This window comes from Dermacentor andersoni, chromosome 1 (genome assembly GCF_023375885.2).
Source record: "Dermacentor andersoni chromosome 1, qqDerAnde1_hic_scaffold, whole genome shotgun sequence".
NCBI classification, from domain to species: domain Eukaryota; kingdom Metazoa; phylum Arthropoda; class Arachnida; order Ixodida; family Ixodidae; genus Dermacentor; species Dermacentor andersoni.
The window spans coordinates 381090090-381106205 of NC_092814.1; the positions used below are offsets into that span (position 1 = coordinate 381090090).

The 16116-nt window shown below is 46.5% G+C and overlaps 1 protein-coding gene across 1 annotated transcript in view; it reads left to right on the forward strand.

The window, feature by feature from the left end:
• Nucleotides 1-16116, forward strand: part of Mp (collagen XV/XVIII-type protein multiplexin) — a 383840-nt gene that overhangs the window by 283682 nt on the left and 84042 nt on the right. Inside the window, exon 11 of the mRNA XM_050168496.3 lies at nucleotides 4713-4871. Within this exon, the coding sequence (XP_050024453.2) occupies nucleotides 4713-4871 (159 nt within the window). The remainder of the gene's footprint in view (nucleotides 1-4712; nucleotides 4872-16116) is intronic.

The window sequence follows — 16116 nt, forward strand, 5'->3', positions numbered from 1 at the left end:
CTCGCCGTGGGGGTCATTGCCCATTGCTCAGAAAATACAGCTTGCCTCTCCGTGGATCATTCATATTTAAAACAGCGCCAAAAAACACGGACAAGGGAGGACACAGGACGAGCGCTTCAGGAGCATCTATCGGAGCAGGAGCATCTATCGGAGCATCTATCGGGAGCAATTCAGGAGCATCTATCGAGATTTGACGTTCGCAACAGAATTGCCGGGAAAAGGCCAAATCCGCTTCCTAGACCTTGCACTACACCTCCAGGAAGGGCACACGTGTTGGATGTTTGCCCCGCTTTCTAAAAAACACCTTCTCCCTTACACATCCAACCATTCTAAAGCGCTCCATCGCCTTAGGGGCCCTTAGAAATGCGGTCGTTCACTCTTGCCACCACTCGATGTCCAGCAGCCTCTCCAATCAAGTCCAGCGGCTTAAAGCAAGTGGCTATCCTGAACAACTGCTGTCATCCTTGGCGGAAGTTTTATTGCAAGAGGCTCGTTCCCCCAAGAAACAGCTCAAAGCGGGGGATGTCTTAACCAAGACTGTTGCGATCCCGTATATACATGGTGTGTACGTCCCATCGCATCAAGAAAGCCGCAGGCCGGGCTGGTATAAAGGTCGTGTTTACTGCGCCTAACAAGTTCGGAAGGATGTGCAAAAAAGTCAACGAAAGCGGCAGAACACCTGGACTGTGCAATATGCAACATGTCGCCAAGCCTGTAGATTGCAGTACCAATGTAGTGTATTCCATTCTTGCGCTGCACTTACATAGGGCAAACTGAACGCTGTATCAATGAACGTTTGCGTGAGCATGCGCACTGTGTTAAGATTAAGAATGGCAGTAATCTGGCTGTTCATTGTGCAAAGTGTGGCTGTTCACCACTCCTTGACGACACACGTGTGTTGAAAAGGTACAGCAATCAGATGGCCAGAGAAATCTTTGAGGCAATTCATGTGTCAGTTAGGAGCCACCTGTGTTAGTTCCCCTTCCATAGCACTTTGTGATAGAGAACTTAAGTTCCTTAGAAGTTAATCAGTTTGGCCTGTGTCAACCTTGTTATGGTTACTTTTATATTGTTTAATGTTATTGACGCATGCGCAGCAGGAATTGACCGACGATGACTCGCCTTCCCCTTCTTCTTTCACTCTTTTTATGCCCGTTGCAAATTGTATATATTTGCGCAGGCTCCAATAAAGGTGTTGTTGGCAGTCAGCGCTCGTCCTGTGCCCTCCCTTGTCCGTGTGTTTTTTTTTTTTTTGGCGCTGTTTTAAATATGAATGATCCGTACCAACTGGCTCGCACCCAAACCCTTCTGACTCTCCGTGGAGGTCGTTGCCGCCTGCCGTTTCTTGGAAGCGAAGGGGCATTCGACTTGGACAACGACCAGTCAGTTCTGCGCGGGCTTGCCCTGTTGCAGTGCATGGCCGTATTCTAAAATGTACGGCAACCTTTCTGCGAGGCAGCCAGATGTTGTATTCCGACGATGACGAAAGCAACAGATAAAAAGCAGAGGTTGGCCCCAAGGAGGTGTATTAAGCCCGCTTCTCTTCAACGCTGCAACAACAGGGTAGTGCTGCCTTATGCCTTGGTGGAGTGGCAAGAATGGGGAAGACCGGCCTCTGGAGGCCGGCCCCAAAACCAGTTCGTGCCGCGTGACGGCGCTGCCGATAGGGGCGTCGTAGTTTCTCGCGGCGTCTGCATGCCTCAAGATTAGTTTTTCCGCTTGAATGCTCTCGATGCTGACAAGTGTATGAACGAAAAACCAGTCAAAAACACAAAGGACAAGAGGAGAAGTTCACACCACCCAGTCGTTGTGGTGTGAACTTCTCCTCTTGTCCTTTGTGTTTTTGACTGGTTTTTCGTTCAAGTATGTACCAACTGGCCCAGATTTCAACCCTTCTGACAAGTGTTGTTTTTTCAGCATTGTAGCTCAAACCAGAAGTTCTGAGAAAACACAAAAGTGCCTTCACTGCTTTCTGAGCCGATGATCGGTTGGGATGGTGCTCTAGTATTGTCTGTTCACTCAGAGGACGATCAAGTGCTGTCCGTACACGAATCTACACCTTCTCTCTCCCTTCTCTCTCTTCCCTCCTCCCATCCCCCAGCGTAGGGTAGCCAACCAGACTATTGACTGGTTAACATCCCTGCCTTCCTGCATTCCCCTCTCTCTCTCTCTCTCTCTCTCTCTCTCTCAGCATTGTAGATGCCGAAAGAATTTAGTCAAGTGTTTCCCAGCTCTCATTGCACGTAGAAACAGTGAGCACCGACCGCGCAGCCGATACAGCGAGGAGAGTTTTCGCATCCACCTCTTGCCACGGTTGGCGTGCTTATGCCTTGCCGAAAATACAGTTCATAGGAATCACCGTGGCGTTGGAAGAACATTAAATATGTCACCCGCACATTAGTCACATATTTGCGATTGTAATAGCACTTTAAAGGGAGGAAGTTAATGCAATATATCAGCAAAGTGGTAGGAAAAAATTCTAAAATGTACAAAACGCTGATGACCTAATACGAGTTCATTGCAAATAGCACAGTCATTGGAGAGCATGACATTTTTTACAAAACGCGCGGTTTCACCATCTTGACTTTGTTGTGAGTAGTACACTAGTTTTGCCCATTGTGCGAAAAGCGAACACGTGATGCAGTAAAACCTAGCCACCGATCCTGTTAGAGCAGTGGAATGCTCCGTACAGCCAATCTGTGTCACAGTGGCTGCTAAAAGCAAGAAATCCTTGATCACTTTTGCATGCAGTCGTGTAGTGCTAAATGCTTGAGTCAGTCTGACCTCGAGGGTCTGAATAAGTTTGTACAGACAGACTGAGGGGTCCCATGCCCCACTGTTTGCAAGCTTCTACTAAAAATTGGTGCGGTACTTTCTCTAATCACAAGGTAGGCATCCATGCATGCCTTGCAATCATTTAAAATGATGCGCTTCCTGGCTACGTAGCCAGCAGTGTAATAAACCAGGCGTGCATCACTGTGCTTCTTCACATAGTCTCATGCTCCAAGGCAACTTCTACCGCTTCTGCTGCTGCGGCAGGTTGTGCTGTGTCGTCCAAGGCTGTTTCTTCATTTTCTGGGAGCAACTGCTACACTCTTAAGCAAAATTACACCCTTTAGGTCGTATCTTGCCACACAACAATAATCGTCATTTTTCTTGTCCGCATTTTCTTTCTTTAGCGCTGCGACCCCGGTACATCCAAGTCACGAACGGCATGCGCGTTATTAGCATGACAGAGCATTTTCTACAGGAAAGTAGTGAGCGCAGCGTTATCAAGAAAGGAAACGCAAGCAAAACAGTTTACAAATATACACCCCAAAGGGTGTACATCTGTTAAAGAGAGTACTCCGACATCAGGGACTCCAAAAGTCGAGGGGACACATTTCCTCCCGTGGTGCTCTTTGCCAAGGCACAAATGCTCATGCACTACTGCAAAAGCTTAAGATAGATGCAGTACGTAGACCACGAGAGCTCCCTTGCGCAGCGCCGTGGCCTACGAGACTGACAGGCTGACAGGCTGACGGCGCCCTCGACGGAAGCGCCGCATTTTCTCCCAGTGGCAGGAACGCGCAACGGGGCCTCGCTAGGCAATGGTGGCGGCGCCGTGGTCTTCACACCTCTCCATTCTAGCCACCCTAGCCTTGGCTGTACGAACACGATATATGAACACGAAAACTCACTGCCCGTATTCAGAAACCTTCTCGTTCGTAAGTGGAGCATTCACGCTTAAGCGGGAGCCATGGGTGCTGCCATGCGTGCGTAAACGTTATGAACGTTAAACTCGCCAAATAACGTGCTTTACATGACGCACGTAAATAACAAAACAATTACGCGGGGAAATATAAACGATATGCTGAATGGCTACAATGTTATGCCACTGAGCCCTGTGGCTACACATTGTTGGAGGGCCCCACTTATAACACACACACACACACACGCGCACGCACACACACACACACACATGCGCGCACACGCACACACACATTTATTTATATATTTAGGTTATTTAAGGTGCCCTACAACTTTGTAATTGATATGTGTGCGCTTCATGCAATAATTAAAAAGTTCACTAATTAAACGTAATTAATTAATACTTCGTGATGAAAAAAATGCTAGCCGTAAGTACATACGACTACGGCTACTATGCAGTCGGTACGATTTCTCTAGAGCTCTTGGGTATTGTTAAAATATTGCTCCAAGTTAGCTGGGACAGTCTGTACATATATATATATATATATATATATATATATATATATATATATATATATATATATAACGAGAAGAGAGGGGGTTAACCGAAGGGTCAGATTTTTATTAGTCATATACTAAGAAGCCAACAAACACTGACACAAAGGACAACGTAGGGGAGATTACTTGTGCTTAATAAATGAAATAAAGAAACGAGAACTTAATGGAAATTAAAGTGGATGAAAAAACAACTTACCGCAGGGGGGGAACGATCCCACAACCTTCGCATTTCGCGAGCGATGCTCTACCAATTGAGCTACCGCGGCACCGTTTCCCCATTCACTTTCTTGGGTGTTTGTTTCCTAGTAGAACCATATACTAGTAGAACCAAGATACTTGATGTACTGGGCAGAGCCCCCGAGCCTATTAAAAAGGCCCGAACTGGGGCCCTAGTTTCATTGGAAATAATAAACGTTTCTTCCTCTTGGTCTTCAATGCTTGTGCGCTTGACCTTTTTTCGGCAGTTGGACAACGGCTACACGTCGGGACTGTTCAGCGGTGCAGGCCCGTTCAATGGCAGACCCGGCCCGGGAGGACCGCAGGGCTTGCCGGGACCTCGAGGTCACCAAGGTCCAAAGGGTGACCAAGGGCCTCCTGGACCGAAAGGACGAGACGGGCATCAGGTCAGCCGTTTTTTTTTTTTCTAAAGGTGGTTATGAAACCTTTGTGTGGATTAACACGCTTCTGCGATTAGTATGCGAGCATAAGTGGACATCCTAAAAAGAGAAGCAACGAAAGGCAGGGAGTTTAACCGGACGCACGTCCGGTTTGCAACCCTGCATTCGTAGAATGGGATAAAGAGGTAAACAGAGTTAAAGAAGGAAAGAGAGAGAGGGCAATAGTCGTGCGCACGCTTGAAAGAGCACACCAAGGCTACAAACGGCGCCAGGGACCTATCGACTTCATGTACTGCAGCAACGCCTTCGTTGCTTTCTGCGCCAGCTGCACGCAGTACAAGAATATTGACTTCTGAAAACGGTCTCGAGTCCAGCCGGTTTAATGCTGTCTGGAAACAGCGGCGCCGGGTATCACAACGATAACAAAAGCACCGGGCGTGTTCAGCAGTTTCTTCGGTCCCGCAGGAGTCGCACGTAGGTGCATCAGTTATTCCCATGCGGAACGGTTATGCTTTCGTGAATGTAACCCTGGTCCAGAGATTGGGGCATAACAACGTTGAATTAGAGCGGGAAATTGGTGATGGCAGTTGCAGCTTTAAAGAAAAGTCGAGTTTACGTAGACGGCACTTCAGGGAACTAGGAGACGACGAATAAATGTGCGTAATAAGCCGAGCGAGGAAATAGTTTTCCTGCTGCGTAGAGTCTTGATAGTAGGATCGGCACCACTCGGGTTCCTTTATGGGCAGACCGGAGTGCCTCACCGACGACGTGATTAACAATAATACTGGTAGGTCCTGTCAGCCATTGAAATATTATGTCGTGTCTTCTATCACGAGCTTGATGGTGACTGTTTCTCATATCCTGTACCAGTTGCTCGTGAGTCCTGTGGCGTAGGGCAAACAGCAAATTCTGAAGGGCTGCTATTGAATCACGAAATACGACTCAGTTGTGTGGTCGTTCTTGTAGGATGAGTTATATAGCCGTACGCAGGGAAGCAAGCTCTGCCGCCATTGATGTTATATGCGATAATTAAAATGTCATTAAAATGTCAATTAAACGGCACCTGCTGAGCTGGTGGACTAGACCGACCAATCAGTGTAGATGTGCATTCGGGCCCCACATATGCCTCATTGTAATGCGTATGTCAGATAACCAGTGGACCATTATAACTACACTGTGAATGCCGAGGGAAGGGGAGCGCACTCGAGGACGGCAGAAATTTGTTGAGGTAATGAAATCACAAAATTTGCAGGCGCAAGTTGGAATCAGCTAGTGCAAAGCAGGGGCAACTGGAGATCGCTGGAAGAGGCCTTCGTCCTGCACTGAGCATAAAAAATAGCCTGCTGCTGCTTATGGTGATGATGAAGATGATGGTAATGATGCTGCTGCTGCTGATGATGATGATGTATCTCAATCAATAATATCAACGTCGTTTTCTTTAAAATTATTCTTCTGTGATCGGGCCACCTTATACTTATCCGCTGAATATCAAAATGCAACTGTGCCGGGCGGAGACACCAGAATAGAGATGAAGGTGTCTCTGCTGCTGTGTATCCTGATAAAATCAGCCTTAATGAATGGCGATAACTTCTGAAAACGTTGCTTGAGGTCTTTGTGAAGGCAAGAGGGTGAATTGGTGGTCGGGATTGCGGGAAAAAAATGTCGAATGTGTGCGTTGAGACAATTAAGTACGAGGTATGTTGTGATTGTATTATCTCTGGCAAGCACAATCGCTGAATAAGTTGATGCACTTCGAGGTAGTCCCAGACATGTTCACAGTGCCTAGCCCTGTAAGCTCTCTAATGAGCGAAAATTGCACTTGAGCACATTAGACAACACTGGCAAGTTGTAGCCTAATAATCCTAGAAATAAAGCCTTGCGTTTGACAATAGGCAGATGTCAAGCTTGCTGACCGCTGCAGTCGTGCGCGAACCTGTATGCGAGTAATTGCAGAAGTCCGAAGGCAACTTTCATCCGCATATATCGATAGGCAAACCGACTTTAGCAAACCTTCGGCGAGACCAACGAGGGTAACATTGAACGAACTGCGCACCCCACCACACCAGACCACACCACATCATACTGTGCACTGGTCCTTATGAAAGTTTCCTGTCACACACAGAACCTCATTGCAAGTCTCGTCTCGGTCAAACAGCCCTCCTCCGGGCGCCGGACGCTACCGGCGCTGCCGACGTGCCGGGTGCGCCGCGGACCTCCCGGATCACTGGCGTTGAAAAGAGCACAGACAACTCTGTCTCAGCGCCAAAACATGACAGCCAAGTGTATAGTGCCCTGTATCTGCTTTTTGAACGTCGCTATTGGAAATGAGAAATAGAACTTCAGCGTACTAGGAGTTACAGCTTGAGTGATATTGTGAACAAACATTTGGAAGAACTCAGAAGCAATATTTCTTGTAACTTGTTTGGAAAGTAACTAACGTATGTAATGCGGCCTTGACTGGTTGTCCGAAAGTTCTCGGTTGAGTGCCCGATAACGGCTGCGGCTTTCGGCTCAAGGTCACTTGAAGGTTACCGACAACGGGAGCTAAAAGCCTCGCATGCTTAAAACCTCCCATAGAGGCAGATTAGGAGTTATAGCGTTCGAGGTACCATTCCACACGTGCGAAAACCGTCGTTTCCATCACTTTTCCAATGCAGCTTGTCATAGAAATAGGGTGACATGCCGTCAAGTCCAACGGATATTTTTTAGGCTTTAGCAGTGCTATCAGACGACTTGTCTTTCACTGCCGGGGAACAGTACCGCTATCCCTCGAGTTGTTAAGGTATGCTAGTAGTTCCCTCTTGGCCTCTTGTCTAAGATTTCCCCAGGTGGCATAGGTAATGCCGCCTGATTCTTGGGAGTGTGAGCGCATAGAGACCGTCAGGGCAGCTTCGAGTTCTCCTTTGCACAAGAGTACTTCCATTTCTGGTACGCGAGGGTCAGGGATGACCATAGCGTCGCTGATCGAAATAAATGTCCATTCGTTTATCATTTCACTAATTCAATTAGGAACTGCAGTTAATTTCCCCTGTGCTGTCCTTAATGACATTGTTTGTTGGCTTGGTATGATATGACTAATAAAAATCGGCCCCTCGGTTTCCTTTCTTACATGGCGAGAATGTCGAATCCGGCAGCTTTTATGCCTTCAAGTAGCATGTGTGGGTTTATTGTCCAGTTGTCTTCACCTCAAAAAGTTCACGTAGGCGTGACGTCGGCGACAAACAGGTTGTTCCACATCCGGAGTCAAGGCTGCGAGTGTTGGGCCTGGCTAACCCTCCCAAGGTTAGTTACACGTGTGTAATGAAATGATGCCGCACTAGAGGCGTTGTAGCCAACGAAAACTCAGTTTACTTATACCAACAGTTTTTAGCGTGGAACTCTCTTCGTCAGGGCTGTTTCAAAGATTGTGTGGTCTTTCATCGCTGTAGCATGGTGCTTCCGCAGCGACGTCTCCCTTCACCCTCGAGCACATTTGAAGGAGAGGGTGGCCCTCCCAACTGGCCGTTTATGGTTCGCTTCTACCACTCACTGGAGGCCATTACGAACACTTGGATGCGTATGCATACACTTAAAAAAAATCGAGTTCCCTTCTTCTCTCGTTCATTCGCAGCAAGGATCGCGAATCTGGCAGCCGTGATGTCATTAGGTATAGCATACAAGGGTTTCTGTATTGCCGCGTGCCTGCTCTCCTAAGTTCACCATTGCACAAAGAAAGGACGTTCGACATCCACCCGCTCTGGCTCTGAGTGGTGCTGGCTAGCTCCCCCAGGGTTAGGTATGTACTAAACCTAAATACCAAAGTTAGTGGACGGATCGTTAGCCGCCGCCGTTGCACAATCGGTAGCGCAACGCGCGCGTGATGCGGATGTTGTGGGTTCGGCTCCCACCGGCTATCTTTTCGTCCACTTTGATTTCCCTTTTCTTCCTTATTTCCTACAGTTTCGTTTCAACCGCTGCTAATGTCACCGATGCTTTCCTTGGCTTCATTGTCTGTTCGCTTCATATGGTCATGATTGAGAAAAAAGAAAAAAAAAAAAAAAAAAATATATATATATATATATATATATATATATATATATATATATATAATATGTGTGTGCGTGTGTGTGAGTGTGCAGCGATGGTGTAGAGGTAGAGCATCCCCTCGCGCGCAAGAGCACCGTGGTTCGAATCCCGGTGCCGGGCAATTTTCCACTGGATTAAAAAGAATAATTCCGCGTGTTCATAAAATTGCATAAGAAGGCCTGGAGTGTGGCCTGATCCCGGTGACCATAACCGATAACGCACTCCCTCACAAGTTAGGATTGGCCACCCTTGTGCAGTACTTGGCCACAACCTCCTATATGAATACAACAATCAAACCCCGGCCCTCAGTCCCCAGCGGCTGCGAAGCAACTGACCACGGCGACGGTCAGACCTGTGACGCAGCAGAGGGTGCTAAGGAGCTCTGGATCCGGACAGGTCGCCATTTTAATCTGAACCTGGCAACGTTTAACGCTAGAAAGTTATCTAGTAGGGCGAGTCTAGCAGTGCTATTAGAGGGCATTAAATGGTATATAATAGGGCTCAGTGAGGCTAGGAGGACAAAAGAATCATCATCAGCCTGGTTACGCCCACTGCAGGGCAAAGGCCTCTCCCATACTTCTCCAACAACCCCGGTCATGTACTAATTGTGGCCATGTGGTCCCTGCAAACTTCTTAATCTCTGCTGCCCCCTGCTAAGCTTCCCTTCCCTTGGAATCCAGTCCTTAAACTCTAATTACCATCGGTTATCTTCCCTCCTCATTACATGTCCTGCCCATGCCCATTTCTTTTTCTTGATTTCAACTAAGATGTCATTAACTCGCGTTTGTTCCCTCACCCAATCTGCCCTTTTCTTATCCCTTAACGTTACACCCATCATTCTTCTTTCCATAGCTCGTTGCGTCGTCCTCTATTGAAGTAGAACCCTTTTCGTAAGCCTCCAGGTTTCTGCCCCGTAGGTGACTACTGGTAATACACAGCTATTACACACTTTCCTCTTGAGGGATAATGGCAACCTGCTGTTCATGATCTGAGAATGTCTGCCAAAAGCACTCCAGCCCATTCTTATTCTTCTGATTATTTCAGTCTCATGATCCGGATCCGCGGTCACTACCTGCCCTAAGTAGATGTATTCCCTTACCACTTCCAGTGCCTCGCTACCTATTGTAAATTGCTGTTCTCTTCCGAGACTGTTAAACATTACTTTAGTTTTCTGCAGATTAATTTTTAGACCCACTCTTCTGCTTTGCCTCTCCAGGTCAGTGAGCATCCATTGCAATTGGTCCCCTAAGTTACTAAGCACGGCAATATCATCAACGAATCGCAAGGTACTAAGGTATTCTCCATTAACTCTTATCCCCAATTCTTCACAATCCAGGTCTCTAAATACCTTCTGTAAACACGCTTTGAATAGCATTGGAGATATCGTATGTCCCTGCCTCACGCCTTTCTTTATTGGGATTTTGTTGCTTTCTTTATGGAGGACTACGGTGGCTGTGGAGCCGCTATAGATATCTTTCAGTATTTTTACGTATGGCTCGTCTACACCCTGATTCCGTAATGCCTCCATGAGTGCTGAGCTTTCGACTGAATCAAACGCTTTCTCGTAATCATCATAAGCCTGGTTATGCCCACTGCAGGGCAAAGGCCTCTCCCATACTTCTCCAACTACCCCGGTCATGTACTAATTGTGGCCATGTTATCCCTGCAAACTTCTTAATCTCATCCGCCCACCTAACTTTCTGCCGCCCTCTGCTACGCTTTCCTTCCCTTGGAATCCATTCCGTAACTCTTAATGACCAGCGGTTATCTTCCCTCCTCATTACGTGTCCTCCCCATGCCCATTTCTTTTTCTTGATTTCAACTAAGATATCTTTAACTCGCATTTGTTCCCTCACCCAATCTGCTCTTTTCTTATCCCTTAACGTTACACCTATCATTCTTCTTTCCATAGCTCGTTGCGTCGTCCTCAATTTAAGTAGAACCCTTTTCGTAAGCCTCCAGGTTTCTGCCCCGTACGTGAGTACTGGTAAGACACAGCTGTTATAAACTTTTCTCTTGAGGGATAATGGCAACCTGCTGTTCATGATCTGAAAATGCCTGCCAAACGCACCCCAGCCCATTCTTATTCTTCTGATTATTTCAGTCTCATGATCCGGATCCGCAGTCACTACCTGTCCTAAGTAGATGTATTCCCTTACCACTTCCAGTCCCTCACTACCTATTGTTAACTGCTGTTCCCTTCCGAGACTGTTAAACATTACTTTAGTTTTCTGCAGATTAATTTTTAGACCCACCCTTCGACTTTGCCTCTCCAGGTCAGTGAACATGCATTGCAGTTGGTCCCCTGAGTTACTAAGCAAGGCAATATCATCAGCGAATCGGAAGTTACTAAGGTATTCTCCATTAACTCTTATCCCCAATTCTTCCCAATCCAGGTCTCTGAATACCTCCTGTAAGTACGCTGTGAATAGCATCGGAGAGATCGTATCTCCCTGCCTGACGCCTTTCTTTATTGGGATTTTGTTGCTTTCTTTATGGATGACTACAGTGGCTGTGGAGCCGCTATAGATATCTTTCAGTATTTTTACAATACGGCTCTTCTACACCCTGATTCCGCAATGCCTCCATGACTGCTGAGGTTTCGACTGAATCAAATGCTTTCTCGTAATCAATGAAAGCTATATGTAAAGGTTGGTTATATCCCGCACATTTTTCTATCACCTGATTTATAGTGTGAATATGGTCTATTGTTGAGTAGCCTTTACGGAATCCTGCCTGGTCCTTTGGTTGACAGAAGTCTAAGGTGTTGCTGATTCTGTTTGCGATTACCTTAGTAAATAGTTTGTAGGCAATGGACAGTAAGCTGATCGGTCTATAATTTTTGGTCTTTGGCGTCCCCTTTCTCATGGATTAGGATTATGTTAGCGTTCTTCCAAGATTCCGGTACGCTCGAAGTCATGAGGCATTGCGTATACAGGGTGGCCAGTTTCTCTAGAACAATCTGCTCACCATCCTTCAACAAATCTGCTGTTACCTGATCCTCCCCAGCTGCCTTCCCCCTTTGCATAGCTCCCAAGGCTTTCTTTTTCTTTACTTCTTCCGGCGTTAATTGTGGGATTTCAAATTCCTCTAGAATATTCTCTTTTTCATTATCGTCGTGGGTGCCACTGGTACTGTATAAATCTCTATAAAACTCTTCAGCCACTTGAACTATCTCATCCATATTAGTAGTGATATTGCCGGCTTTGTCTCTTAACGCATACATCTGATTCTTTCCGATTCCTAGTTTCTTCTTCACTGCTTTTAGGCTTCCTCCGTTCCTGAAAGCATGTTCGATTATATCCATATTATACTTCCTTATGTCAGCTGTCTTACGCTTGTTCATTAACTTCGAAAGTTCTGCCAGTTCTATTCTAGCTGTAGGGTTAGAGGCGGTCATACATTGGCGTTTCTTGATCAGATCTTTCGTCTCCTGCGATAGCTTACTGGTATCCTGTCTAACGGAGTTACCACCGACTTCTATTGCACAGTCCTTAATGATGCCCACAAGATTGTCGTTCATTGCTTCAACACTAAGGTCCTCTTCCTGAGTTAAGGCCGAATACCTGTTCTGTAGCTTGATCTGGAATTCCTCTATTTTCCCTCTTACCGCTAACTCATTGATTGGCTTCTTATGTACCAGTCTCCACCGTTCCCTCTTCAGGTCTAGGCTAATTCGAGTTCTTACCATCGTATGGTCACTGCAGCGCCACTTGCCGAGCACGTCCACATCTTGTATGATGGAAGGGTTAGCGCAGAGTATTAGGTCTATTTCATTTCTATCTCGCCGTTCGGGCTCCTCCACGTCCACTTTCGGTTATCCCGCTTGCGGATGAAGGTATTCATTATCCGGAAATTATTCCGTTCTGCAAACTCTACTAATAACTCTCCCCTGCTATTCCTAGTGCCTATGCCATATTCCCCCACTGACATGTCTCCAGCCGGCATGTCCGGCTGGACAGCGGGCACGCCGGGCATGTCCCGGCATGCCCGGCATGCCGGGACAAGCGGGCATGTCCTGTGCTACTGGGGCTGAGCGGAGAGACGAGAACTAGGAGTCGGATTCCTGATTAATCAGGATACAGGAACTCTATAGCATTAACGAGAGGGTGGCAGGTCTTGCTGTGAAACTTAATTTGAGGCACAAATTGAAGGTCGTACAGGTCTATGCGCCTACTTCCAGTCATGATGACCGGGAAGTCGAAAGCTTCTGTGAAAACGTGGAATCGGCGATGGGTAAAGTAAAAACAAAATACACTGTACTGATGGGCGACTTCAATGCCAGGGTAGGAAAGAAGCAGACTGGAGACAAGTCAGAGGGGGAATACGGCAAAGGTTATAGGAATAGCAGGGGAGAGTTATTAGTAGAGCTTGCAGAACGGAATAATTTCCGGATAATGAATACCTTCATCCGCAAGCGGGATAACCGAAAAAGGACGTGGAGGAGCCGGAACGGCGAGATAGAAATGAAATAGACCTAATACTCTGCGCTAACCCTTCCATCATACAAGATGTGGACGTGCTCGGCAAGGTGCGCTGCAGTGACCATAGGATTGTAATCTCTCGAATTAGCCTAAAATTGAGGAGGGAACGGAAGAAACTGGTACATAAGAAGCCGATCAATGAGCTAGCTGTAAGAGGGAAAATAGAGGAATTCCGGATCAAGCTACAATACAGGTATTGGGCTTTAACTCAGGAAGGGGATCTTAGTGTTGAAGCAATGAACGACAATCTTATGAGCATCTTTAAGGAGTGCGCAATAGAAGTCGGTGGTACCTCCGTTATACAGGATAGCAGTAAGCTATCGCAGGAGGCGAAAGATCTGATTAAGAAACGCCAATGTATGAAAGCCTCTAACCCCACAGCTAGAATAGAACTGGCAGAACTTTCCAAGTTAATCAACAAGCAAAAGACAGCTGACATAATGAAGTATAATATGGATAGAATTGAGCATGCTCTCAGGAACGGAGGAAGCCTAAAAGCAGTGAAGAAGAAACTAGGAATAGGCAAGAATCAGATGCATATGTTAAGAGACAAAGTCGGCAATATCATTACTAATATGGATGAGATAGTTCGAGTGGCTGAGTAGTTCTATAGATATTTGTACAGTGCCAGTGGCAGCCACGACGCTAATGGAAGAGACAATAGTGTAGAGGAATTTGACATACCACAAATAATGCCGGAAGAAGTAAAGAAAGGCTTGGGAGCTATGCAAAGGGGGAAGGCAGCAGGGGAGGATAAGGCAACAGCAGATTTGTTGAAGGATGGTGGGCAGATTGTTCTAGAAAAACTGGCCACCATGTATACGCAATGCCTCATGACCTCGAGCGTAGCGGAGTCTTGGAATAACGCCAACATCATCCTAATCCATAAGAAAGGGGACGCCAAAGATTTAAAAAGTTATAGACCGATCAGCTTACTGCACATTGCCTACAAAGTATTTACTAAGGTAATCGCAGATAGAATCAGGAACGCCTTAAACTTCTGTCAAGCAAATGACAAGGCAGCATTGCGTAAAGGCTACTCAACGGTAGACCATATTCACACTATCGATCAAGTGGTAGAGAAATGTGTTGAAGCGTTTGATTCAGTCGAAACCTCAGCAGTCATGGAGGCATTACGGAAACACGGTGTAGACGAGCCGTACGTAAAAATACTGAAACATATCTATACTGGCTCCACAGCCACCGTAGTCCTCCATAAAGAAAGCAATAAAATCCCGATAAACAAGGACGTCAGGCAGGGAGATACGATCTCTGCAATGCTATTCACAGCGTGTTTACAGGAGGTATTCAGAGACCTGGATTGGGAAGAATTGTGCTTAAGAGTTAATGCAGTATACCTTAGTAACTTGCGATTCGCTGATGATATTGCCTTGCTTAATAACTCAGGGGACCAACTGCAATGCATGCTCACTGACTTGGAGAGGCAAAGCCGAAGGGTGGGTCTAAAAATTAATCTGCAGAAAACTAAAGTAATGTTTAACAGTCTCGGAAGGAAACAACAGTTTACAATAGGTAGCGAGGCACTGGAAGTGGTAAGGGAATACATCTACTTAGGACAGGTAGTGACCGCGGATCCGGATCATGAGACTGAAATAATCAGAAGAATAAGAATGGGCTGGGGTGCGTTTGGCAGGCATTCTCAGATCATGAACAGCATGTTGCCATTATCCCTCAAGATAAAAGTGTATAACAGCTGTGTCTTACCAGTACTCACGTACGGGGCAGAAACCTGGAGGCTTACGAAAAGGGTTCTACTTAAATTGAGGATGACGGAACGAGCTATGGAAAGAAGAATGATGGGTGTAACGTTGAGGGATAAGAAAAGAGCAGATTGGGTGAGGGAACAAACGCGAGTTAATGATATCTTAGTTGAAATCAAGAAAAGGAAATGGGCATGGGCAGGACATGTAATGAGGAGGGAAGATAACCGATGGTCATTAAGGGTTACGGACTGGACTCCAAGGGAAGGGAAGCGTAGCAGGGGGCGGCAGAAAGTTAGGTGGGCGGATGAGATTAAGGTTGCAGGGACAACATGGCCACAATTAGTACATGACCGGGGTAGTTGGAGAAGTATGGGAGAGGCCTTTGTCCTGCAGTGGGCGTAACCTGCCTGATCATACATATATATATATATATATATATATATATATATATATATATATATATATATATATATATATATATATATATATATATATATATTATATATATATATATATATAGAATGACGAGAACAACGGCAACCGCCCCTCCCTCACAGCCGGCCGATCCAGGTGATAAAGTTGCCAGAGCGGCGCTCGCGTATCACTGAGATAAACAATTGGCATAGAATCGTTAGGTTATCCCTACCCTGCTCTCTCATCTAGCGGCTGCTCGTATAATAGTATAAGCGGTGCCGAATGGTGCAATTGTGTTACAGGATGTGGCGGGCGCCGAGAGATCCCCGGAAGCGTGCCAGACAGAACAGTCTCTCGTGACGAATTGTCCACATCATCGTATAGGACACAGCACGCTAGGCGACGCTCAAGATCAGGGTGGCTGCGGCCAAATGTGCTGCCGCCGTACGTGCGAGTGACGCATAGCCTCGCAGCCTACACTTTTCGCTGTGCACTTATTTCGTGTCGCCTTTAAGCCACATAGGCTGTTGTACGTGTAGCGGAGTCAGAAATACGACCTTTGCA